The 27,804-nt window shown below is 35.1% G+C and overlaps 2 protein-coding genes and 1 non-coding gene across 7 annotated transcripts in view; all 3 read left to right on the forward strand.

Annotated features, from left to right (window-relative positions):
• The window catches only part of LOC138129696 (ankyrin repeat domain-containing protein 29-like), a 263,705-nt gene that overhangs the window by 69,766 nt on the left and 166,135 nt on the right, over positions 1 to 27,804 (forward strand). The gene's annotated exons all lie outside the window — the stretch shown is intronic.
• The window catches only part of LOC138129691 (centromere-associated protein E-like), a 40,179-nt gene continuing 19,204 nt past the window's right edge, over positions 6,830 to 27,804 (forward strand). Inside the window, exons 1-3 of one of the 3 annotated variants that reach the window (XM_069045961.1) lie at positions 6,830 to 7,353; positions 7,430 to 7,505; positions 22,309 to 22,367. In XM_069045961.1, coding sequence (XP_068902062.1) covers positions 7,334 to 7,353; positions 7,430 to 7,505; positions 22,309 to 22,367 — 155 coding nt within the window. In that variant the 5' untranslated portion in view covers positions 6,830 to 7,333. Of the gene's footprint in view, positions 7,354 to 7,429; positions 7,506 to 21,972; positions 22,123 to 22,308; positions 22,368 to 27,804 lie in introns of those variants that run through there. The other 2 variants (XM_069045963.1, XM_069045962.1) reach the window with 2 other exon arrangements.
• Positions 27,462 to 27,533, forward strand: TRNAC-GCA (transfer RNA cysteine (anticodon GCA)). The gene has a single exon. It is a non-coding gene; the product is annotated as a tRNA-Cys (tRNA).

Genomic DNA, 27,804 nt, shown 5'->3' on the forward strand with positions numbered 1-27,804 from the left:
TGAATAACTCGGCTATTTACTTTACATAATTATTAAATAAAACGCGCGCGCGGATGAACCCGGATGGGGACCCCGGATCCGCCGCCATCTTGCCTAACCTGTTAGGTCAGATTAATCAGTCATTGCGATCCGGACAATTAGGAAAATCGTTGCGCCATCACCCTGTAGAGGAGGGTGCACGTTTCCGCATTCCTGTCGCCAGAATCCGAACAAATAAATGTCGATTCCCACATTAGTCCTGGTGACATTTCCTGTTTGTCACAGGTGGCGCCTCTGTCCAAAAAAGCCGTTACAAAATCGGTCTCCTCTTTCGTAATGTGGGAAAAAACTGTGGCGCTTTCTCGGGTGACGAGGAAATTTCTATTATTTTACAATAAAAGTGGAGTAATTTATGCCGCGGGTGTGATTTATGGGGCGCCGTTACGTAAGGACCATTTCAAAATGCAATCGAAAAGAAGGAAAAGCTGATCCGATCACTCGCCGAACTCCGTCAAAATATTTGCGTTTTTCGGAGATCATGACAGGATTCAATTAAAAGTGATGCTGCAAAGATTTCGTTATCTGCTGTTTGTTTGGTTGTTTTATTTTGGTTGTTTTTTCGGTTCGTTGATGGTTTAGCACAGTTTGTGGTGACTAAATATTTACAGTAGTAAACGTTGAGCAACTTAAAAAACTAAAATGTGGAAAATTACAAACATCAATAAACACGAATGTTAGTTATCTTAAATCACGAAACAACAATATTTAATTGTTTATACACTCAAGGACACATTACAATGAATTTATTGTAGATAAAGCTTGCGAATACAAAATTTAGGACGGTGTTGAGAGGTTTGCGAATAAATCTAAAACACGATCACGTCTTATTTTTTGAAAATGGTTTGTCTAGGGAATTTGCTTTCCCTTGAGGCAAATCAATAGGTTACTTTTAACAGATATGTAATTAAATTTTCAACACAGATTTACTGTTTAAACAGTTCCGTGTTCGTTTGGTGAGAACGTGTAAAATCCTGTTGTAAATAGCTTTTTTTTGTACATTATTTAACAAATGTGAGAATTTATTTAAAACACCTGAAAATTATAATACCAAGTGACTATAAAATTAAGCAATATAATTGATGAGGCTTGGTTTCACCTTTCCGGTTTCATTAACTCTCAAAATTGTAGCTCAAAGATACCAAATACTCCTCTTTGAACCATTTATAAATCAATTGGGTGATGTGGAGCTAAGAAGCAACAATTTTCAACAAGATTGAGCTACTGCTCGCACGGTACGAAAAACAATTAATTATTTAGAGGAGTCCAATGATAAGTGTAGGATTGTGGCCAAGCTGATCACCTGATTTGACCCCTCTTGATTTCTTTTTGCGCCACTACGTAGTGTTTAGAAATTCGATTGACAAGAACTGCAAAAAGCAATTGAAGATGCTACAGCAAATGCGAAACCTGAAATGCCAACCAATATTTTTTATAATGTAAATAGAAGAGTTCATGTTGTTTACAGCAAGGTGAACATCATTTCGAATATTTTTTTAATTACTTACTTTTATATATTTATTAATATCTACAGTTTTTTCTATTTTCAATTAATTCGATGGATCACGTTTTTCACGCCCCCTTTGTAAGCGCGTACGCCTATGACTATTGTCAAACATGTAACATGTAATCGTCATCACAATGACCAACATTTGCATTGCCGACATATGAAAATACGTCACAATTTTTTATGGTCTCTTGGTATACGAGTATGCTATTTTCAGTTTTTACTTTACACATTTTTTGTATTATCCTAAATTTTGAGATTTATTCCTTATTCCAAAATTACTGACCTCACCTCACCTGACCTGACCTGACCTGACCTGATCTAACCTTAGTTTTATGAAATTATGAACAGATTTATTAGCTGCACTAAGAAAGGACAACAAAATAAAACAAAATGAGAAAATAAAAATGTTGTCAAACAATAACAGCTTGCTTTCAGATAATTATCTTTTTTGACATTCTTCGTCCTTTTAGAACAAACTGGTAAATTTTGTCAACAATATTTTCATCTATATTCTCATTCTAGATTCTTCTCAAAATTTCAACACAATTTAACAGGTCGCTGTTATACTAAGGACAACGTAACATTTTATCTGCTCCGCCCATTTCATTTTCTTAGTTACCAATCAAATAGATTGTTAAAAGGATGTGATTTACACAGTAAAAATTTCTGACATTCGAATTGTCTTAATGACATTTTATTTTTTAGAACCTAAAACAATAATTGTGGACTTGACAGCAAAATTCTAACCTTAACTTTTTTACATGGCAAATGTGATGAAAAAGCATACAGATTGAATCTGGCTTTGATTCGGATTGGTCAATTTTAGTGGGCGGAGCAGATAAAAAGTTATAACGGCAATACTATAATAGGCATAATTTTTTTCTTGTAAACGACTTCTTCAGGAAGAACCTTCCTCCAGGACTTGAAGAAAAAATTTTTGGAGCTGTCTTCACACTACATCAAAATTCTACATTGATGTAAAAACAAATTTGGTGTCTTATTTGTTTATTTTCTTAGATATTAGATATTATAGCACGTACCTAAGTATATCAAGAATTCAAATATATGTATTTGATTTTTGCGATTCTTTAGCATATTTTGCCGCCAAATAGAAAAACAGAGGTTATGTAACTCTATTAATGACAGGTTTTTAATAAAGACTCTTGTAAGATTAAAAAGTAATTAGAATATAGAAAAACTTAAGGAAATCACAACCAAAACAACTAATGTCAAACTCGCAATTGATGCTAAGATTTAATAATTTGAAATTTGACTGATTTTACGGCATTAACGGATCGACATAGTTCGACACAATAAAATTATGGAGCCGCACAATTCCGCATGATTCTTGATATACCTACGTTCTTTTATAGACACTTTGTATTAGATATGTGTAGGTACTTTTAATTTATAAAAAAAATATTTGTATAGTAACCTCTACTTCTAGCTTAGCAACTTTGGTTAGAATTATGGTAGATAAAATATAACTGATAATATGAATCATATCAATAATAAATCAATGGTAAATCATGAGAAATCCTTCCAATTAGAAATTAAAAAAAAATTGTTAATTTCAGATTTATACCTACAGAGTTAACAGTTCTCAAGTCTGCGTCTAAATTCTTTCTTAATTAACTTAATAATTCTTAAAAATATTTTGCTTAATTTAACTTTGACATTTGAAATAATTACAGTAATTATTATACGAGTTTTTTTAATCTCTAGAAAAAAAATATTCGAGTGTAATTCGACGAATTTTTGAATTATAGAACACTTTTAAGTACAAAAAAAAACTTACAGTTGATACTGCAAACTTCCATTAAATTGTTGATCCAGAAGATTTCCTACTGTGGTTGCTAAAAAAGAACCAAATTTACAGAAGCTATTGCATATAACGAGCGTTCAAAAATATTTGTAGATAGTTGGTATGCTTTGACATATGCTTCCTCACTTCGATAATCATTTTACTGAAAAATAAATCATTAATGTAAAGCAAATACCATCATGTAGCATTAAGTCAACGAGGAAAACTCTCGTTGGAAGTTCTAAAGAGAAATGTTTTTAGCTTCTCGTCGAGTAGATGACGCTTGATATCTATGGTTTGACAGGTGATGAAGCTATGCCATAAGTTAAGGGAGACAAATCAAGCACCAGGACATTTAATCACTTTTTTAACACTCAGACCAAGAAGTAAACATATTGCGTGGAAGGAAAACTGTTTCTGTGTCTAGAGTACCGCGAGGATTATCATAGAGGATAACTTTATAAGAAAAACATTATAAATACGATAAATCTTTTTCGGCAGCCATATTGTTGCTCTTTGACTGACTTTTGATTTTGACATTTCACTCATTCAGAAATGAAAGTCAAGTATCAAGCTTCCATTTCGTACTTTGTGCTTTTACAAACACACTGTTAATTTCTGTTTACATCTTGAAACTCAAAGAATGTTCTGTATTTCGTTTAGAAAAAATAAAATCTGTTTTTGCAAATGTGTTTGTTTCCAAACCGGTGCAAAAATGCAAGACAAGATTATAGTAATTAGCAGAAACGTGTCCGTTCTTTAAAATGAAGACGACCTTCTACCTGAGACGTCTGCAATTCTGTAACCCCTAACAGCTTTTCAGTGTTCGTTATTTTAATTTTCTCAAAACCCCAACAGTATTTATTTGCAGAGCGAACCAGCTTGACAATCCAGCATACCAGAAGACCTGCTGTGTTGGGGCAAACAGCACCAAGCAAGGTCACTACAAATTCCAAAAACTTCTTCGGTTTCGAGCTTGATCGAAACCACTAGAGTGTAAAACTCTTCACAAGTTCTCCAAACCATTACTTCAGCAAAAGAAAACATTTCATTACATAATTTTTACGATTAATATTTTCCCCCAAAGCACATTACGTTATCAAACGGAAAAACCACTAGGATATTCTTAATGGGCTGTTCGTCTAAATCCCGCCAATTCAAAAACCCCATGAGTTCACCTCAGACATTTTGTGGACCACCCAGTTTCGAAGAGGTGGAGTTAATTGGATAATGCCCTTTCAAAACACAATAAAACGTAAACTGACCTAAGACCATAATTCCACTAATTTATATGAACATTTACATATCCATATTTATGTGATAAAAGCCAACGCTCAAAATACACCGAAGACATCATGCTGGCAACCCAAAACCGCTGTAGTAATTATCGAGGTTGTAAAACTCGTAAACGGTTGCCGAGAAAATAATAAAATATCTTTGACGTTTTTGAACTGTAATCACAAATAAAAATTCACAACACACGTGTTTACTATCCGCAAAATTATTTAAATTCTATTTGGGTCGAACGAGAACTCCTCAGATGACGAGGCAAAGAGAATTTTTGTCCTAGTGAGGAGTCATCATGGAAACTAATTAGTAGGACGTTTCTGTTGTTGTCGAATATTTCTCTTTTTAGTCCATTGACATTGAGCATGCAATCTGCAATTTATTCTCTTGGTTAGATGTTAACCGTTAATTTGTTTGTTTTATGGTTTATGAACAAACAAAACAGTGGGAGATTGTCATTGAAAGTGAAAATAAAACAATGAACATTTCATTGATTTATTGTAATTTCTTCCAATTCACTGGTTTAACGTGCAAATTTGAATGAAAAATATATTTGACATTTTTTATTTTGCATTCTTGCAACACTGTATTACCATTGTTTTATAACTCATATCTGAATGATTTTAACACACTCCTAAACCCTAAACTTGACGCAAGTAAAAGAAACTAAAATTTGACAGACGTGTCTCTCTTAGGGATTATTTTGGAGTTGTTTGGGGAGTTTTTAACCTATTTTCAGATACTTCAAAAATTGCTTGTTTATAAATTTCCTTTTTTGAGTAAGATTTGTAGACAATAACTCTTTTTTGTGTGCAAAATAGCCCCAAGAACTGTTTAATACAAGCATGAATATTTGTCATGTTTAGAGAGATTGGGATTGGGTTAGTAATGAATGGTCTCAAACTCATTAATCTGCAATGATTTTTTGAGGGTCAAGTTCAAGACAAATGGTGCAGGTGTGGTACCATTAAATCAGAAAACACCCAGGAGGTATGACACCCATTGCAATATATAAAATTTTCGTAATCCGCTTTTTATTAAACAAAATAATAAAATTAAATATGCCAAGGTACGCGATATCTCTAAATTAATTATAATAATGATAATAAAACAGGCGACGGCGGAGTGAAACACTAATGGACACTCAAGAAACAATAAAAATGGCAGCGTAAGATGGTGAAATGTTATCTCAAGTCTGATCTTAAGCGACTACTAAAAGTTTAATTAGCGAAGGAAAGCGAAGAATGCAACGACGACAATTAAATTGCACAACGCAATGCGTAAAACAGAATCGTTTAGGAGAAAAACGATGGCTCATTTTGGGCATGATTAATTCCAACCATGATCTTTTTACGCAACCTCAGGAGTACTCGGTTCGTCATATTTGTTTGTTTACATAAAAGAATGACTAAATCTATTTATCAATAAATTCCAGTAGAGATGTATCCGCGTGCGTAAGTCAAGAATTAATAATTTACAAGCCGAAGCGAAATTTCCAGCATATTTGGGAAAAAATCGACGCAACTCCATCGAATTTTTGCCCAATATGGCACGGTCCCGCAATAGATTTGTCTTTATATAACAGCGTTGAGAAATCGAAAGGTGTTGCGGACGGTGACAATCTTCAAATCCAAAAATTAAGTTATTAAATAACATAACGCGATTACCTGGCGATAAACAATCATATAAATAACGGGTAATAACAATGATGTGACCCCCACGTTGACGGCTAAAATTAGCGAGTCAGGACAGATGTCGGATCGCTGGATAATTTACAACATCTGCCAGCTATTACAAGAGTCGTCTGTCTTTCTGACGCGCGGTGTAGGCGAGATCCGGCTCTTCGGCGAGGCATCAACAGCAAAAATGACGAATTTTTGAATGGGACAGGCAACCAGCTATACACGAAAATTGAGGTTAGGCTCAACGCGAACAAGATAAATGTATTGGTGGTCTTAAGAGGTGCTAAGAGTCGAGTATTTGTTTGAGGTGGTGGCGTAGGCGAGATTCGGCTCTTGAAACGGTAAAAATGAAGATTTTGAGAGTTGTGGGCAACCAGTAATACACATAAAATTGAGGTTAGGCCCAGTAGTTTGTAAATAAATGTGTGTTGGCGACAAGACTAGAATTCTAGTCTTCTTGGTCGGCGAGATGTGTAGAGATTCACATGTTGGGGTTGTGTCAGCCTCAGCTGTTGTCTTCGTCCATCCGCGTCTTGTTCCATCGCATCTGTTTCGCCGCTTCCTCCGCTGCACCGGCTCATATAAATAACTTCCACGCATCGAGCTTGGACTCTTGGAGTCGGTCATCTCCCAATTTGAGTGAATCGCGAGCGCGAATCTGACTATTGGTAAATCGATGGATAAAAACCGTTTCGATTCGAATTTCGCGCCCTTGGGTAATTAATCAGGACCGATTAATGCCGGCACTACGTCCCGCACGCGTGAACGTGGGCCCAATCGGTGCGAGCGAGAGGGACGTCGGCCGCGGGGCGTAACTCAGTCGAATAAAAATGTAAACACAACAAACCATCAACGCACCAGCGATTTGAAAGTTTGTGTAAAAAATCGTGATTTTTGTGGAAAACAGGCGCGTTTCCGGCGGAAGTGGCGGTTTTCGGTGTAGCGGGTGTGCGGGGGTGCGGGTGGTGCGGCGTTCGGGGCCCGTTTCATTGATTTTTCGCCGGTTTTGTAGTCATGTGCCCGCTCGTATGTAGGTATTGAACGTTCGATTATTTAAGCGATTATTCGTAGGTGTTAGCCTATTTATCATTAATTTATTCGGTGTTGCAGCAATGGCAAAAATGTGTGCGGCTCGGTGTGTTCGGTGACGGACTGGAGGAATGCCGGAAAACTAGCCGAAATGCACGTGAGTACTGCCACAATCGAATTTTCTCGCGGTGATTGTCGCCCCCAAGTCCTGTTAGAACCTGCCCGGAGCGAGACGAACATGTCGGCGAATTAACTTTAATTCAACTCGAAATTGCCCACGACGGAGGTTCCGCAAGGCCAGTGGCGTATCTGCGTCGGTTTAAAGAGATTTTTTGCCGTCAGGTTGGTAGGGATATAATTGACAGTTGACAGGAACCGGTATGCAAATGCGACTGAACGAAAAGTGTCAGATTTTTAGCGAGATTGGAAGTTATGAGGAAGGTACGATTTGTGCGAACGTAAATAAGCGAGCGCACGTGGGTTCGATGACAAGTTGATAAGGACGCCACGCTAAATTACAGGTTCTAAACACAGAGTGAAGATGTACGCGCCAGATGTAGATGTGCACAGCTGCACCAGTAAAACAGTCCTTGTACTCCTTGTACTGATTTGATCACGGCAAAAATTGATTAGTGAGACGAGAAACGCAAACATTCGGTCGTAGATTGACTCGTACGGATGTAGTTGATGGCGAAATATACAAGCGGGTTCACTGTGTCAATAACATCTTGCAGATATTTTAAATCTTATGATTATACTGCGTACTGCGTATGATTCTTCTATACCACTATTGATGTTATATTAAAATTGAATCTAACCTAATTTATCGCCTCTTCCTCGAAAACACAATAACCAGGAGCCAGGAAATAAAAAATGAGTTTTTTTAGATTCACCTTGTAATGTGATGTTTTCTCACTGGTCCCAAAAAATCTTAGATTTGTTACTGGCAGAGTTAGAGCAATGTGAATTAATCTAAGAGTTGAATTCTATTTTTTATGGCCAACTGGATTCGCAAAGTTTTCTGCTTGTAAGCTCTTTTGTTGGAATTTTCTTAATAGATGTCAACATTTATAATCATAAATTTTATTACGAGCGTTAAAAAAAACTGTGATCTGACATGTTCGTTGCTTTTGTTTTTGTTATCATGTAGTGTAGCTTCATCAACTGTCAAACCACAGGTGTCAAACGTCATTTACATATTTAGAAACAGGCAGTAGCGTGCATTTTTGTTTTAGTCGTTTACAATTTCTACTATAAATGGGGGAATTAATTTTAATTCCTAATATCCTTTAAGTAAAAATTTGTAAATCAGCCAGCCCTTAGCTACCTACGCTTTAAATTTACTTAAAATTTCCATTAAAAATATAAATCTACTTTAATTTATAGCTCAAGATATAAATCAACTTATTTCCAAGTTTAAACAGAGGTTAATGTACTTCTGTAAAATAGCAGGACGAAAATAGACAATTTAAGTTAATTTGCCTAGTCGTTTGAACTAAGAGGATGATTAATTAATAATTTATATTGAAACTGAAGTCTATAACAAAAAAATACTAATAGTTTTAGTGCACAAACCAAATCAACATTGGAAGTAAAAAAAGATGGATTTTTTTGTAAGCATTCCTAGAGGCGTAATGTGTAACGTTTACTTTAACGGTCGTCGTTAAAAGCAACGGTCGCGAAATTGGATTTCGCGGCCTGTTTTAGGTGTGCGAAGTGCTTGTTTCGCGTACTGTTGCGCAATAGTTATTTGTATATCAAGGATGCGAAATCGTACTTTGACGAATCGAGAGAAAAATTGTCGCCAAGGCCGCTTTGCGGCCGAGGCAAACAATCTCGAGATCGTCAAAGGATTTCGTAGCCAAGGTGTACACAACATTTTGTGTGCAACCCGAAAATTTGTAATTATAAAATGAACAAGTAAAATCTCCTTCACTGTCAATAAAAATAAAGTCGGCCTACATGAAACGACATAAATAAAACAATTCACTTACGATGTTTCAGTTCCGTGTACTCATCCAGAGTTAAAAAAATATTATAAATTGTGCAGTGTCGCATTTGAAACCTGAAAAATCGAAACGGCAATATAAAAATGTTACAGTGACTTTGAGACTGATGTAACAAGAAGAATGTGAAAACCGTGGGGGATAATGTTGTACTGGCTTACCTATTTATTGGAATTTATTCATTGTGGAAGCTAAATGTTAAGTTCTGTTATGCTAGGTTGTATCATCTGCTCCTTTTTAGGTTATTTTAATCGTGGAAATATCAGAAGCCGTGCAAAAACACAAATAAACCAAAATGTCTGTTGATGACATTCAGGAAATGTTACGAGATATTTCTCTTTTTGATCGGTGAAAAATTATCAAAATTAACCTAATTCACATGTGTATGTTTTATATAGATGATAGATCGATAATGGGGATCTTTCTCATCGACTCCTTCTCATGCGGCTGTCTCATTTGAAATTGGCGGAAATTTCAAACCGGATGAAAATTCTGTACTAATAGTGGCCGTTCCTGACACAACATCAAACTTTAACTGTAACCAATCCAGATTTTGTAAGATTACACCGGAAATATGCAGATAGATATGTTGTAATTGTGATAATAAATAAATATAAAAATGACTTTTACTTTTACGGCCGTCGTCAAGGCAACGGCTGCGAAATTCAATTTCGCGGCCTGTTGTACGCACGCGAAGTGCTCATTTCGCGTATGGTTCCACACCAAAAATATTTTTGAATGAATTCCTGTCGTGGATATACATATATATAAATATGTACTCTTAGTGATATCTAAAGATAAGATAAGAAAAAAATCCAATCTCTTTTTTTTAATAAGTAAGTACTTAAATACCGCACAATAATCTCGAATAATTTGATGTTTGAGATTGATAAAATAGTTCTATTCAATTTGAAAACTATAAACAATATCGATGACCTAATAATACAGAAAAAAGTGGTGCTTGCATAAGTCAAGTTGCGTCTAGTCCACACTTCTTTACACCGATATCAATCAAGCAATTAACTGTCAAATTTAAACTGCCCACAAAGTCACAAATCAATCATCACAAAAAGTATTGGATAATTTATTCTCATATTAAATTGTTGCAACTGGTCTCCATTAACTTCCAACAGTCATATTAAATATGTAGTATGTACATCTCAGTATTGGTATACTGCGTGTCTCGACAAACTATAGTTGCCGCGACGACTCACTGGAGTAATAAACTGGCGTGATCTTTACATGATTTTCGGGGATTGGTTTCCTATTGGTTAAAGGGCGTGCGTTAAGAAGTATGGTGCAGCTCAATGCACATAGCCGAAATTTCTATCCTTTCGTAAACTAGTAATTTCCCGCACAAAACTCAAATTTGACGTCTCTACGAATTATCACGTGAACACCTCGTGACTACTCCAGTGGTTCGCCGCGCCAACTATAGTACTCCATTAGAGTTGTGGTGAAGTTTTTTATTTTCTGAAAATCTAGAAATTGTATTGTTTAGCAATTGTAACTAATGAATTTAAATGAATGAAGGATTTTTTTTCGACAAATAAACAAAAAAGATGTACTAAAAACTAGGTGAATCTACTTTGGGCGCATTATTTTTACTTTTTAATTTTGCGCATAATGGGCGATAACGGGTTGATACTTGCCTATATGTATTTCCTTGATTGTTCAAAAAATCCATATTTACCTTGTCAATATAAAAGTAAATATTTGACAGGTTTCAGTTCTTATTTATTTAACTATTTTTACGATGTTATTTAATCCTGCACCATCCTTTTATTATCTTTACCATTCGTTGATTTACTACTTTCGAAAATATGTAATCACCCCTTATCTTAACCTCTGTTTGAACATTACTTATCACCTTGGGTTTTAGTACCACAGGCTGTCCCTGAAAAATTACTGATAACATGTACATAATTATCTATTACTAAAAATCTAGTTTTCACCAAACTATTTTTACAGTTTACAAAATATGTAGGTATTCTGTTTTTTTCAAAAGGAAGTGGAATTATTTTTGGACCAGAGTAGTCTATAAAGGAAGCACACTTGTCTAGGCCGCACCAAGACAGGAAGTTAAATATACAGAATATAGCAGGAAACAAAAGAAAAGTGTCGGAAATGACAAACTGTTAACTGAAAATTTTCTTACGATCTATAAAAATTAAAGTGTATTCAATAACGAACATTTAGTGATTATTATTACTTGGTCATAGTTAAAAAAAAAATCAAGTTTCACTTTTTTGTGTTGTAGTTGTCGTCTTTCAAGGACATTTGGTTGGTATAAAAATCTCTTTTCTAAATTGTTCAGAATTCGTATTTTTCTGTAAATTCAAGCATTTTCGTAAGTCCAAACAATACCAAGTTTAAATATTTGAGTTTTGAATTCGCACAAAAAAAGACAATACATATTTTTAATGCACTACATAGTACAACTGGTTTGAAGTTGGCCGTGCTTTCGAATACGCTTGTCATTACTTAACCTACATAACCTAAAATTAAACTTGAGTAGATATGAACAAAACGTCAACTGTGTCTTCAACAGACATACAGTCGATGGACAAATAAAACTGGGACAAAAATGACAATCACATAAGTCAAAATTTAGAAATTTGCATCGTTTAATTACGGCTTTATCACAATTACGTTAACTTTGGTATGACATATCATATAGACACTGACAAATATATTGACAATTCAATAGTCTGATTTACATAGATTAAATTTTAAGTGTCCCAGTTTTATTTGTCCATCGACCGTACATACATCCAAAAAAGCACAGGCTACTCCGAACAGATTACTTTTTGAACATCCGTTATTAAAATATGTATTGGGGAAAAATTTAGTTACAATAACTAAAACGGAAATTATCGTTTGTTATACATTATTAATGATTGTCCCATCGCAGTTGGCGTTGAAAATCCACACAAAATCTTGGATGTGCCGCCAGCCTCGCAACGTCAGACAAACTATAGTAGACAGGTTTCCACTACCACCAGTATCGCCACCTATCGGCGATACTAGTCTCACTCATGTTATGAGGCTTGCGGCACATTCAACTACGTCACCAACGCCAACTGCGGTGCGATAATCATTTATAATGACCTTGTATTTATGATCTGTCCCTTTGTAACCGTTTTGAATGATAAAAATTACTGATTTAGAAGCTGTGTTGAGAAAACTAAAAAAAATTACATTTTTAGACAGACAGGTGCTGAACTCAGTGACCCACGACAACTCACTCTAGCATTATTTGAAGCATTTAAAATTGTTAAAATTCACTAAACCATGCAATAATTACAAATAGTGGGTTTAACTTATTGAATTTCCTAGTTGTTAATGACTTCTGTTAATTGATTTGCGTAATACAATTGTAATTGGTTCCACATTCTTTATTGGTTAATTAAAAAAAGAGTTGATTGTCACTTTAAGTGGTTTGATAAGCCTAAAATTGTATTACATATAAGTCTGTAGGATTTTTGTCAGGGGTGTTACGGTCTTCAGGTCAGATTTTGTCTTACACCCTATATATTTTCCTTGAACATAAAGGAACATGTTTATATGAAGAGTTTATAAAACAAGGAACAACTATCCCGACAATGGCAGTGAATGATCAGCAATACACATATTGATTATTCATGTTCGTTTCCTGAGATACATAACCGGGAAAGTGGTATATAACTAAATATATAAACCTTCCCGGTTAATTAATGTTTCTTAAGACTTTGCCCAAACGAACACGAAAATCGTTATTCAATATTCGTGCGCTGTCACTTTTCAGACACTCGGCTGACGCCTCGTGCTTCAAATTTCGACCTCATACCTGAAAAGTAATCTGACAGCGCTACTCATATGAAAATAACTATTTTGCAACCACGAAAACATGAATTCCCTTTTTTTGGATGGATGACTTTAAATTTCAGATCTGGCTGGCTGTCACTTTTTTGTCAGAAAGAAACGTATCGCTTAGATAGAACTTGCGTTGTATTTTGAGCTGTCGAAGGTCACCCTATATTTCTGTGTTGTGTTGACATAAAATAACCTTGTTTTTGCTGTTTTTGTGTTTTTAAATTTCGTTTCGCTAACAAAATAAGCGGATACGGAGCAGGGAAAATTTCCAATTTTTTTGAAAGTCGTCATTACACTTTCACACAAAATTGGAGTGTGGTAATTGGGCCCGTTTTCTTTGAAGAGTTTGTCACAGCTGTGCGGTATAAAACATTTTGGAAGAATTTATTAATTAACGTCACCCCAATGAGTTTCATAATGGTTATTTCCTGCAAGATGGGGCAATAGCTCAGACGACATTAAATTACATGGCGGTCGTTTGTTTATCTCCCACACAGATCGCATCTATCCACCTCGATCACCCGATTTGACGCCACTAGACAATTTCTCCGATTTTAAAGAACACCATCATTAAACAACCAATATTGACAATTGACGACTTAAAACAGAGAATGTGCAAGTGTTTCATTCAGAGTATTCGTGGGAGACCGAGTTAACTTGGATGTAGATGTAAAAAAAAATGTATTTGTGTAAATTCGTATAAATAAATCATCCTTTTTGGTTTTTTTATGAGGTTTGAAGTCCAAAAACAAATTTCTTCTTCAGATTCTTTTGAATTTTGTTTTCTTTGATGTTTTTGCAAGGGGTGTGTTGCCATTTCAGCCGAGAAAGTGGATCTTGCTAGGGTGAGATAAATGGAATAAGTGCGCAGATTGTGTTGTCATTGATTTAATCCCCCTACTAGACTAACACAATATCGTCGTTTTCTTAAAAGCGTAGAGATTACGAGAAAATTGCGTCGTAATGAGACACTTCGACAAAGTTTGCTTCTAGCACACTTACATTAATGGTCTAATAGGATTTTTTCTAGCTACGATAATTTGAAAAACCGGAATAATTTTTATAGAACATAAATAAGAAAGGAGGCAGAGGATTAAAATTTCTCGAAGAATTAAAAAAATGTTGTGAGCTGACCTGACAAGCTAAAGAAGTAACCACGTTACAAGCCTGATTTAAGTGCGTGGTAGATACAATTGAAATCAGTAATGTGAAGATAAATACAGGGTGTTATTGAAAGTTGCACAGATATTTTAACCACGAGCTACTGGCTTCATGTATAACTCTGAAAAAATATTTAAAAAATTCTGTCAAAAAATAAAATGACATTTATTTTTTGAGCTACAATTTTTTTTAATTGCTTTTAGTTTTCTACGTTGTCCTACAACCTCGTAGGTAAAATTTCGGCACATTTTAAAAATACACCCTGTATATCATGTTTTATAAAATGTACGCCAATTACTTGCGCTCGGCTCGTTCTGAAAGCTGTGTGCGGGCGTAAGAGTGAGAAAACATGATCTTTGGAAGATGCCAGGTAAGGGATAGTACTTTAGAGAAGGATATCCAAAAAGTTGAATTGTAACATTTTAATACCAGTAGAATGGCCTAGGCTGCTTATCATTTATGAAATGTTTGAAATGTTTTGGAGGCACTGGAATCTGTCAGCGCTTGGGTCATTTTATGGCTTACCGGCATCGGGCTCAGAAACAGAGTATACCAAAACTCAAACTGTGCGAAACATTACTAAAGAATCAAAATATGAATTTTTAATTCAAATCTCTGTTCATAAAAAAAACGAAAATGTCATTTTCATATTAAATGCGACACTTCGTAGATAAAAATAGAATGATAGAACTTTTTACGTCAGGTCTTAAACACTTATTACTAATTTTAAGTGTTTAATTTTAGTCATATTTGTTGGATGACACAAGACGTTACGTTACGTTAATAAATTAATTCGTTATTAATTCGTTATGTCATTTTCAACGTGACAGCTATAACAATGCGAACATTCCATTGAGCTTAAATTATGTTGTAAAGTTATAGTACACTAGAAGTAATGTGTAAAGATCAAAAGTATTTTGGTGTTGTCCATGGGGACTCTTCTCCCTCCTACCTTATTTTGCGTGAAAGAATAGACAAGAGGATTTTTTTGCCAAAGAAAATTTTAATATTATGATGGAAGAAAACTTGTATTGAAAAATAAGTAACTGAAGACCAAGAAATTGCCCAAAGGTGTAATCTTGTAAAAACCATGCAATTGGGGCAAATGTATAATTGGATCTATAGTTAACGGGGATGATTCTGTGGTTCTCTATCAGGATTGGTGGAGGAGAATCAGGGAATGGTGGAATCCGCTCCAAGAACACTGAGTTAACTCGAGGAAATATCATGACCATGATTTTGTGGGATCCGAAGTGATTCTTCCAACACCACCGCACCGGATATTGTTTTGCGTCTTTGTAAAAGTACAATTTTGATTATTGAGGAGTTTTTGACATCCTCGAGATTGATCTGTCTCGGCCGCAACGGCCTCGGCGACAATTTTTCTCTCGGTACGTTAAAGAATGATTTCGCGGCCTTGATATACAAATAACTACTCTCTCCCTGTACAAAATCGCACATATTGAATCTTGCAAGGGTTTTTGTCAAGAAAATGATCTTTGAAAACCGAATCATCCACTTTATAAGCCTGATCTAAGCCCTAGTGAGTGTTGTTGGTCATCACCGTTGAAATCGATACTGCGAGGAATGAAATTGTGCAGGATGGTAATCAAGCCCAGAAAAATATATAAATCATGGTGAGACAGTAAATTTTGAATTTTGAATCCCACTGCGTAGCCAGCAAAAGTCATCTGTGATGTCATTTATGTACGAATTTGGTAATGACATCTAATATTCACACGTCAGCGTTTTTCGGCCGATGTAAAATAAAACCGGTACATTGGGCAACTTCGCGTCCCCCAAAAACCGCTTCCATAAACATCAAATATCAAATGATTGAAAACAGATTTTTTTTGGGTTGACTTTACAGTTAGAGAAATTAAAGATCTGTTCCCACTCGTTGTCGCGTAGGAGTCGCTCAGTCCCTTCCTCGAGTCGCACTCGATAAAAGACGCCGCAACTGCCGAATCTCTTTTACGACCCCGTCGTTACGGTCTCTTTGGCACGCCTCCCCACATTATCAAAGAGGCGGCGACGCATGCGTCCCGCATCCCACATGCCGGGAACCTCTTCGCATCATCATAGTAGGTGCCGCGCCGTCGTGTTGTTTTTGTTTTGATTACGACACCGCTCGCGTAAACCAACCCTTAACGGCAAAACCGTCGCAAATCCGGTCGGACCGGTGGACGTTTCTCGAAAAGTCGGATCGAGCCGCGGTGGTGGTGGTGTTGGTGGTGCGACCGTCGTTCCTTTGTTTGCGTGAGGGGTGGCTTGTCACAAAGGTCAGTATCGGCGCTCCGCAAGGAACCCATTTAACCTGGCTTGTTCCAGTCGAATCTAATAATAAAATTTATCCGTGCCGTGTGTTTGGACGTGCCGGAATGCCCATAAAGTAGCGTTTTAATGTTAATTGATTTTTGTGGAGTGCCGTTAGGCGAGTGGTCCCGGTTGGCAAAATTTCCCAGAAAATCAATAGCGGTGTTTTGACGGACGCCACTGATCCACAATTGCTAATTCCCCATGGGATAGCGGAAACGGCCGTTTAATCCGGCGCGTTGAGTGGCCGTTAAGGTGTCTTCATATCGAGTCATTAAGGGGCGAATTGTACTGTTGGAAACTAATTTGTCCACAGTTCGTGAACGCCGTTTTAATTAGTGTGAAACGATGCTTAATCTGCGCTACACTGGACATCCAGGGCGAGTGTCTCGCTGGAAATGATTGGCGGAAGATGCGTGTCGTGCCCCAGTTGCCCACATTGCGTCCTATGTTGTTCATGTATAATCGATTAAATACGACGGAAGAGGATCGGATTGATCGCGTTCGACACCAATTGCCAATTACCACGAGTACAACGTTTTGCCGAAGCAAAAACAACAATAATAATATGTAGTAATAATAACAATAACGGTGATCGAGCACTGAACAAAAATTGTGTAGCGCGTCAGATCTTTTCTCGAGTTCTTTTCTTTTTCTTTTTTTTATGTCGGTGAGGTAATAACGAATCCTGTCGATAGACTAGTAGTCGCCTGGACGTGGGCGAAAATAGAAAAAAAACTTGTACATACGCTATATGTAGCGTTTAAATTGATTTCTTTCATTTCGAATTCGAATGTCGTGTTCTGAAAAAGCGATCCGAGTTATTTTAATTGGTGCAAGGAAGGCTCTGGTCTAAAAATATAAAATGACGACGAAGTTAAAAAATAAAGGACATTTTGAACGGTAGTGACAGGTCATTGATGTGTGATTGTGAAATGATTTTTAAGATTTTGCGTAATTAATAATAATAACGGTCATAACAGTTGTTTAGTAGGTTATTGTTAAAAGAGTTCTACTTACACTCAGTTTCTAATAAAATTTATTATTATTTTATTACAATATCCGCAATGAGAAATTCATATGGCCTGAATGCCGTATCACCGTGTGTAGAGTAGGTCAGAACATGATATTGTTATGAAAAGAAAAATTAATTGAACAGAATTATTTTATCGAAATTGAACTGCTCACTTTTAGTTTTTAAAGAATTTTAAGCAAAAAATTATTCTTTAAATATATTGACAAACTTTTTTTATGAAATTGTACATTTTATGTTATATTATAAACAAAAGGTACTGTTAGTGAAGGATAAAAATAATGTAAATTGGCAAATTATTCCTATAGTTCGTTCATTTTAGAAATGGATGTGTGGTGTTCTGACAAGAACGACAAGCTAGTGATGGTAATAATAATTTATTACTATTTTTCGTTATCCTACTAAGTACCTCAATGCAGACGCTAAACGTGTTTAAATTATTCTAAACAATTTTCAAAGAAAGTATGGTTAAAAATTTTTTTTAATCGTTATTAAAAAATTAAAAACTAAAAATGTTAATTTTGCGCATGTAAAGCTCGTTTAACTTTAATTCACGATTTATGAATGCATTTAGAAAGTCTAAATATTTTTGTAAAAATAGCAAAGGTAGTTATTTATAGCCACAACTTCGCAGTTTTTTTTTATTTTTGAGCTAGATCACGAAGATGTTGTAATTATAATAAAATTCTCATGCAGTAAATGTTACCACAAGCATTACACTAATTTACTACTGAGGTCATCTTCTGAATCAGCTTCTCTTTTAACGAAGCAATAAATGATCTCCACACGTTCTCCGAATTTTGATACAGTTTGTTAAAATCCCAACCACTTACTGCCACATGTTTCATTTTTAATTGTCATGGTTTTTGAAGTTTTGATTTAAGAGAATTAAAAAAAAAGTTATTTGTTTAAATCTGTATGATTTAAGTTAAACAGTTTCCTTCCTGTTAATAATAATAATAATAATAAAATGTATCGATTGGGTATACACATAGATCTATATTTAAAATAATTGTTTACGTAAATACCCTGTACATAAAAAACAGCTTTCAAAATGGATTATTTTTAAAGTTTCATTTTGGACATTTTACACACAATAGTGATAAAAAGTGACAAAATCCATACAAACTAGCTTATTAGGGTTGGCTGCTTTGTTCATCTAACTTCGTATTAAAACGATGCTATTTGTGAAGCCCAAAAATACTTTTTTTAAGGCTCGCTTAATGAAAACGGTAATTTTACGTACTCACAAGCGGACGAAAAGCAACTCTTTTTCGGACGCTGACCGTGACGCCATCTGTTGGTTTGTTTAGTAAGTTGGCAACGAAACCGATAAAACCGTTAATTGTCCTGTCACCATAAAATATGCAAATAAGTATGTAATTGTATTGCAAATATGTAGTGCTGTTAACAAATACTATAAAATAATTGTTAAAATGTATTAATAAATGTATCTATTTGAAAAAGGTAAATACAAAATAAATTTGTAATTTTTTCAATGATGCTTTTGCTTTGCAGTTCGTGCGGTTGTCGCCTAAAAAAAATTAATGTGCACCTCTGCCAAAAAGTGCCTTTTCTCCTCGCCTGTTAAGCCTCGGCTGCGCCTCGGCCAGAAAACTTAGACTCGGACAAAAAAGATGCACTTTTTGGCCTTGATCCACAAATAACTATTTTCTACGACTGATAAAAAACTACTATATTCCCTTAATGCGTCCAACATTTCTTCATGGTAATATGGAGTTATGCAAATGCATGCACCGAAATAGCCGAATCATGAGAGTGCATTCAAAACAATTGAATTTGTCTCGCGACCTTGGCATTAGAAACGTCAAATTTTAAATTTGTTGTTTGTTTTTCTAATCACAGACAGTCGTAAAATATTCAATGGAAGTCATACATAAAGTGTCACTCAAACTTATCACTCATGAAAAAAAGTACAACTTTATACACTTGTTTCATTAATTACTCTTCTATTATTAATTAAAATATGTACTTAATTATCCTGCTGGAAATACCAAACAATCATTATTGTTGTTTGAACATTTTCAATTCTCGATTATATAATTTTTTAATTATTTTAATTATTTATCAGTTTCCTGTTTTGTTACAATATTAGTTTCGCGAAGCAGCCTATTTCTTCCAAAATTGTAGATTTTTTTAAAACATTGCAAGTGTAGAAAATGAAGCTTTTCTCGTTTTGCACTTGTATCTCGAGAACTAAGAGATAAATTGACAAAAAATTTCGTTTTTTTACGTTCTATGAAAGTATCTAAACTGAAAATTTCATAATATTTTCCAAGCAACATCTTTTTTAAAATAAGGGGGAGGCAATGATCCAAAAAAGACCACAATAAATACCAATAAAACCAAAAGTTGTGAACCTTCAAGGTTCAATGGTAGAACGTGGGATTTAAATGAATTTAAATGTCGTTAGTGAAACTGGTCGAATCTTAATATTTTCCCGGCTGAAGATGGAGAATCTACTTCTATGAAAGTTCACTAGAAAGACCTGAACAGCTGAAGGAATAATGATCGAATTGAAACAAAAAACTGAAGTCCTTAAATAGAAATTGAAGTTGAAGAAGAAATTGCAAATTATGTTGAAGCTCTGCATTTGACAACACAATTTTACGTCATCCGAGGAGATGATGGTTGAGTCATAAATAAGTTCCAACTACGCAAGGGGTTGGTCTTCTCACCCTAAATTTTTAATTAGTTTCCCTCTTTGCTTCTCTTGGGGGTTATCAGATACGTAATTACGTGACGTTTATCTCTATTATTAACCTAACCCCTTGTGTGTTCTTGGAGCGTATAAAAACTGTAAGATTTAAAGAAACGTAGTATCGAGCGTTCAAAAAAAAATCTTTTTAGTTGGTATGTTTTTACATTTTCTTTAAATACATAACCTCTCGTTACCATTTTAATTACGCATATCAGACATATAATGCCAATGTTCGATAAATGCACTGAGGAGTTGCTGAAAATAACTTTGCTGGAGTTCATTTATTCAAATATTATTGTAAAATGTCCTCTTGTTACCATATTGCATTGATGTTATCTTAAAATATAAGTTAGCTTTATAAAAACAATAGGCCCAGTTATTCTCCTTGGATTAATTGTCACTCCAAATTTTCATTAAGTCGGAATTATGTAACTAATCCTGTTCCATGAAACCATGCCTCATCCGTAAAAAAAACTTATTTTAGAACATTGTCATCACCATGTAAAGTGTTTACAAGCTATTTACTAAACTGTAAATTCATTAGGATAAACGTGCAATCCTTGTGTAATATTGCATGACACGTTCCTTCATCTGTTGTGACAAATGACGAATGAAAGTACATATTTGGTTCATTTTTATTGTGTCTCCAACTTTTTGAACAGTTTCTTGATATTTATAATTGTTCACAAGTCTTTTCATCCCCCGTCAGTTTTTTTCCATTACGAAAATCAAAAATCTAGATAGATTCTAATATACTGAGAGCTGTTTTTTTGTAAAGAAAATGACAAATATCGCTGCTTCTTCGTTGAATAAATGACATTTATCTTCTATAATTTGACAGTTGATAAGGCTACGTCATAGGTAAATGGCGACAAAAGGAAGCTCAAGGCCACGTGATTGCAAAATTTTTGAACGCTCGATACTTCCAAGGTATAGACAATAAAAAATGTTACAACGATTACGACTGTAAAAATTTAACCTGTGCGGCCTAGATGCTGTAAAAGATGTGGCAAGACAACACCTTATGGAGTGAGGATTGAACAAAAAAATCTATTTCAAATAAATGTTGATCGTTTAAATCTTGGGGCTAGATTCAGAAAATGCGCATTTCACATATCAGCGCAAATATCAGATATCGAGGCTGTCACATGACCTGCCACCGTCTCTCGTCGATATCGCATATCACTCACTTTTATTTTTAACCGTCGTCGCATGACGCGATCCCATGGAGATTGCATAACAGGAGGGTGGCCGGGTGCATCCCGGATGCTGCACTATCGATCCGGCTGCACTGGCGCCGCCCCTGCACCCGCTCTGGAAAAGTCCCGTCCGCCGCCTCCGGCAAGGCTGATAACGGTACACGCTTTTCGGGCGCCTCCGCATTCCGCGACCTTGCAAATACGCAACGCCGCCAGGTGGTGTTAACGCCGTATAACGAGATCTGCGCCTTTTCCGGCTTCCGGAATTTTCGATCGCGAGGTTGTTGCACTTTAATCGCACCGAACGCGGCGACATTCGAATTTGCCGCCCTTCGCCTTATCACCAGATAACAGCGATAAAGGCGATAAACGCGGAGGGCGACACAACAAAACGTGAGCCAGTTCTCGTGCGAACCGATCGAAATAATGGAGTCAGTGAATTAATTTCGACACTAATCATGTTGAATCTGTTCAAAAGCAAGGTGTGTAATGTGTTTTTTTTAACGGTAAAATCGACCCGGATTTTATTTCCACGCTCTTCCAGCTCGGCTTGTGTGTTTAATTTTTTTTTATCGGTATTAAACAAACGGTAACAATTTGTAAACACATTCCTCTCTGGTACATGTCCTCGACACTTGTCCTGCTAAATATCGTTGTTCTGCTTACAGAGGGATCCCGGGAAGTCTCCGACGAAGTCGTCCAAGAAGGCTCAACCGTCATCGAACAGGTACTACTCCTTTCCACTCATTTTTCCGGGGTTCGTGTTCCGGGTTGCCGCCTACACCGGACAAACTCATTATTATTAACGTCTGCGCGCGTGACTCACGTCACCGGAAATCAGGAGTTTCCCTTCGGTACAGACGGGGGCGGAAGTTCACAACCGCCGTCACGGTGTCGCGAACGCGAGCCCTCGACAGGACCGTTACACCAATTACGCAACAATTAAACCCAACGGTTTGTAAACAAAACGGAATTTGGCCAACGAGATTATGCGCTTCGGTAGGCAACACGTTACGCACCGGTGTATTACGGTCGGCCTGCGATGTACTGTGCTTAAGTAATGCTTTGACCTTGACCATAATGAATAATCTCGTTCTCGGTAAACTCGAGTAGTTTGTTTCGTTATAAGTACAGAGATAATCGCATTTTTGCTCGGCGAATCTTGATAGAGACCTTGATTTAAGCTCTCTATTGTAATTTGTGTTGACAGGAAATGATAAGTAAATACGACTTAAGCGAAACGAAAATGTTTTTACTACAGCACCTACTATAAAAACTTGTCAACAATTTTGTCAAGTCAGAATTAGGTAATCATTTGATATTATGATTTTTGGCAGAAAAAGATGCAAAAAAACTGTAAAAATACTGTGACGTCGATTAAGTACTATCTTATTGATGTATTATCTGACTCAGTAATCAGTTGTGCAAATGTACTCCTGACAAATAACAACAGAAAAATCTGTTGACGATAAAAAAATTAGTGTTATAATAAAACATTACATGTCATATAAATAAACAAATTTAAAGGAGTTTTTCCTAATTGGGAAGAAACTGTTTCTGTCATAGTAATTGTTGCCGATAGGTATATCAAGAAAACTAAAAATTGCAGTTCTTGTATATTATGGTATTTACTAGTCCCACATGTTTTCTGTTGGATTCAAATCGGGATCCCGTGCTGGCACCATGACTCTCAACACGTAGAACTGCCAAAATATCTATGACCATATTCCAGTATAAACTCTTCCAGGCCATTTCATATGAGGCTCACTTTCCATCATGTGAATTTTTGTCATATCTTTGTTGCGTTTTCTATTCCTTCATCTGTTTAAATTTATTTTCTATTTTTATATTTTTGTGACACATGACTGTTTGTCTTTCAAATTTCTTGGAGGTGTTTCTGATATAACTATGAGTAACCACCAACTAAGAATTGCTGTTTGCTTATTATGATATTAATTAAATTTGAATTAATTAAATTATTTCAATTTAGTAGTTATGTCTCTGAAATTAAAAGTAAAAGAGTCCACAGGTCATTTTAATTTAAGTTTGGTATTCGTAAGTGTAATTAATTCTCCAGGTAGAGCTTAAATAACAAATACAAACTTTTAATTAAGAACGTAAAAAAAATTTAATTATCACTTCAACTAATCAAATATAATTTTTATGCACAGTTATCTACGAATTTTTAAAGACCTATCGATTTTAATAGTTATTTACATTAAAGTAGGTGCGAAAACTAGGTTTCAGGCACGAGGCGAAGCCGAGTTAGTTAGTTGGAGCGCTGTAAAATACCTACCGTACGACATTTGTATTAGATTTTTCGGCTGGCCAAATGTTTTATTCTGCACTTTTGCAGAACTTTTTGATATACACAGCTGCCAACTCGATAGATATGATTATTTATTAGTCAATTAAATGTAAAATTATTTTTTCTTTTAATAGTTTGTAAATTTGTAAATGACGATTTCAATTCTTTTGGAGATTGTAACCGCAATATTTAATTATTTACAGTTTATCGAAGATAACTCCTTTGCTCTAGTTGTCTAGGCACAGTTTATGGAAACCTTTTGAGTGACTTTTATTTTCACTTCAAGCAAGACTTGCATAATTAACATGCATATCTATATCGTGGTGAATCACATCAGTTGAGATAAAACTCTTGCAATATTTATATGTATTCATTATTAATAAATAACTTTGTTATGTTGACATTGAGGTAAATATAAAAGCTTATCTGAAATATGTATCTCACGGCAGACAATGTTAATTTCAAAGCAGATTGGTTTTTGTTGCTGAATAATGGACACATTTTCTATCGTAATTATATCAGTTGTGAAAACTGTTGCTACTGAATCAGACTAATGTCAAACGGTATAAGATACTTTGTTCAAGGAAGTTTTCACTCTAACAGACAAGTTTATTAGACAATCTCTCAAAGACTGTCTACTATGTGTTGACCCAGCTTTGCACAGATGGATGCCATCTTGATCTTCATTAAGATCTTGATCTAGATCTTCATCACGGCTTCCTTGAGATCTGGCTTATTTAAAACATATAATTGGAATAACTGCCACACATACAGAAATGCGTTGCTTGTCTGCGTTACTGTCACAAATTTAAAACAACGTCGTCTTTTTCGTTACTGCTTAGCCCTCTCGCAAGGTGGTGTAAGGAGTTTTTATGTTAAAGCCAAAGTTAAAGAAACACTCTAAAAACTACTGAAGATCCCATTAAAATCTATTCGGTAATTCTTTTGTTATCAACGGACATGCGATACATACATGCATTTTGCCATATATGTTTTTGATCAATTTTCTTTTAATAATTGCAAATCGATAAAGTTAAATTGTTCCAAATGAAAAATGGAATTAGAGAGAATGAATTCCTGAATGAATAAAATTGGCAAAGACTTCAACGAACATGAATATGTTCTACATATTTGTTAAATAAAGTCTTTCGTGTCTCATGACGTGACTGCCATAGCTTTGAAAACAATAAATTACATACTAACGTCAAATAGAGTGGAACGTCCTTTCTCCAAGTACGTTTTAACTTTTTACTCTGTTAAAATCTCTAGAGCTACAGATAGTTAAGTTATTTTTTTATCAAAACGTTTCAAACAATTTATGTGAGGTCGTGCATTATTTTGTTGAAAATGAAAATTATAGAATTTCCATCCAAACGAAATTGCAAAAGGCTCTAACAAACACGAAGGTATTTCACTAGGAAACTATTTCTTTCACAAATTTATGTAATAATTTTCCCACTTTATATGTACCGGGTGATCAAAAAGGACTGTTTAAGTTGGCAATACAATTAAGAGCATTTTGTTATTCCGCTGTTTGCAATACTGCAACCGGATACGTCTTTTGACAGATATTTTACGTGAAATCAACAGCGGCAAAATTGTAGGTTATGTATGTATAAAAATCAACGGTACAAAGAAACAACTTGAACTGTCAATGTCAGTATGAAGTCGTCAACAACCGGAAGTTACTCCAGTTATACCATTTGAAAGTAAAAATAAATACTGCCAACTTAAACAGTCCTTTTTGATCACGCTGTAATTAGCTAATGAAGAAATAATCACGCAGCGTTGCTGCACAAGAAATAATTTATTTCGTTTGTTTGAAGACTCGACAATTTGGAGTAATTCAACATTTTTGAAAGTGAAGGTTTCTACTTTTGATTCTTAAGAAATTAAAAATTCAGTTTTAGGTTCTTTTTCTTTTGTTTTTTTTTTTTCATTACTTTGTTATTTAGTCTAAAGAAAATCAATAATTTTTGTTTGCTTCAATTTGTTTGTTATTTTATTGCTTTTGTTTTTTCCGTATTCTGCATTTTTTTTTTATAAAACATCTAACATTATTCTTTGGTATCATGTTATTCTTTTTCTCTTTCTTTTCAAGACATTTGTCAGATTTATTAATATTCTCATTTATACATTCACTTTTTATTTAACATTTTTTTACTTTATCTGCCTCGCGAATGTTATTTTTCTCCTCATTCTCAGATCTAAATTTCCCTTGAGTTTTCTTTTATTTTAATCATTATTATCGTTTTTTGTATCTACAAATTTATTCTTTCCTGTTTGTTTTTGTTTAATTAATTCTGCTATAGTATTCTTACTTGTTCTTTACCTTCTTTAGTACTTATCTGTTTCTTTTTTTATTATGTTTTTTTTATCTCTCTTTAATTTCTTTTCCTTTATTTACATATGTGATCTCAATTTCAATTTTAGGTATACTTTTTTATGTTAGCCTTTTTTATTTCTATGATTTATCTTTATTAATACCTCTTGCAACTTTTTAAATCCTATTTCCCATATTCTCCACAGATATCGGGTGTTCATTTAAATTTATCCTCAAAGTTGCCGTTGAAGAGTCAGTTGTGAACGCACCACTCATCAGTCTGTAGAGTAAATCACACACAAGGCAAAAAGTGAGGTTAGATTTAAACAGCTGATCCGTGATCTGTAATCCGTGGTCTGTTCACAATCGACACCTCAACGCCTACTTTGAGAATAGATTTAAATGAACACCCGATACAATGTTGCTCCTGTTTCAGCTTTTCCATGTTATTTTATAGGTTCCACTTACATTTTCTTTTCTAAAAAAAAATCCTACTAAAAATATTCTTTTTCCTTTCAAATATGTATGTATTGTTTTAAGCTTAATTTTTTGTTTCTTTTTTACAATACCTTCTTCGATTCTTGGTGCGTTTTTCGTATTGTCGTAATTGGAACACTTTATTTATCTATGTATCTATCAATTAAGTTTGTAGAGTCGTTATCGTCTGTGTAAAGCAGTTTTGACAAAGTTAATAGTTGGTGACACACCCCATGTGATAAAAAGAATGATAAAGTGTATTTGACTCATATTTCTATCAGTCAATGACACCAGTGTCACATGTAACAACCACAACAACAGTCACGTGTTTAGTAAAAACTGAAAACAGATCAAGAGCGCCATGAGCAGTTCAATTTTTGAGACATTCTGTATACATCACTTATAAATTCATAAGTCGAGAACACTTTATTTGAGCAATTTTTTGCCTCCACGCTCTGTCATTTATTTTTATTTATTTACAATTTTCTGTTTTTGACAATAAGCAGTCGTGACAGTTTAAGTAATTTATTATTAAGTAATTATGGGAGTTATGGTTTGCCTTAATTGGGCAAGTTCCAAGATGCTGTCCCCACTTCAAAACGAGCGTGCATAATAATTCAGATTTATTCAAGAATTTCCGGGATGGTCATAAAAGGATGCGCGTGGGTTCGCTACGTCTCTCTTGTATGCCCTCGTGCAGCTGCTTAAACGTCGGGGGTATAGCTCAGTGGTAGAGCATTCGACTGCAGATCGAGAGGTCCCCGGTTCAAACCCGGGTGCCCCCTAGTTTTTTTTTCTTTTTTTTTTACATTACAACTCCTCCACCGCGGCGATAAATCTCTTCGCGAGTCGTGACACGCACGATTGATGAGTTTCGGATCGTCTTGTCAGTTCTCATATTTCAATGTCGTCTGGTAAAATCGGTGAAAAAAATTTCGTTTGGCGGTCGCGAAGAAGTCGACGACCAGACTACGGTCACCGTATCAAGTGTTTAAGGTCAATCGGTCATCAACGATTGTCATTCACAATGGGTGTCACTGTTCACATAATCTGATC

The sequence above is a fragment of the Tenebrio molitor genome, chromosome 4 (genome assembly GCF_963966145.1).
Source record: "Tenebrio molitor chromosome 4, icTenMoli1.1, whole genome shotgun sequence".
In the NCBI taxonomy this organism is placed as follows: domain Eukaryota; kingdom Metazoa; phylum Arthropoda; class Insecta; order Coleoptera; family Tenebrionidae; genus Tenebrio; species Tenebrio molitor.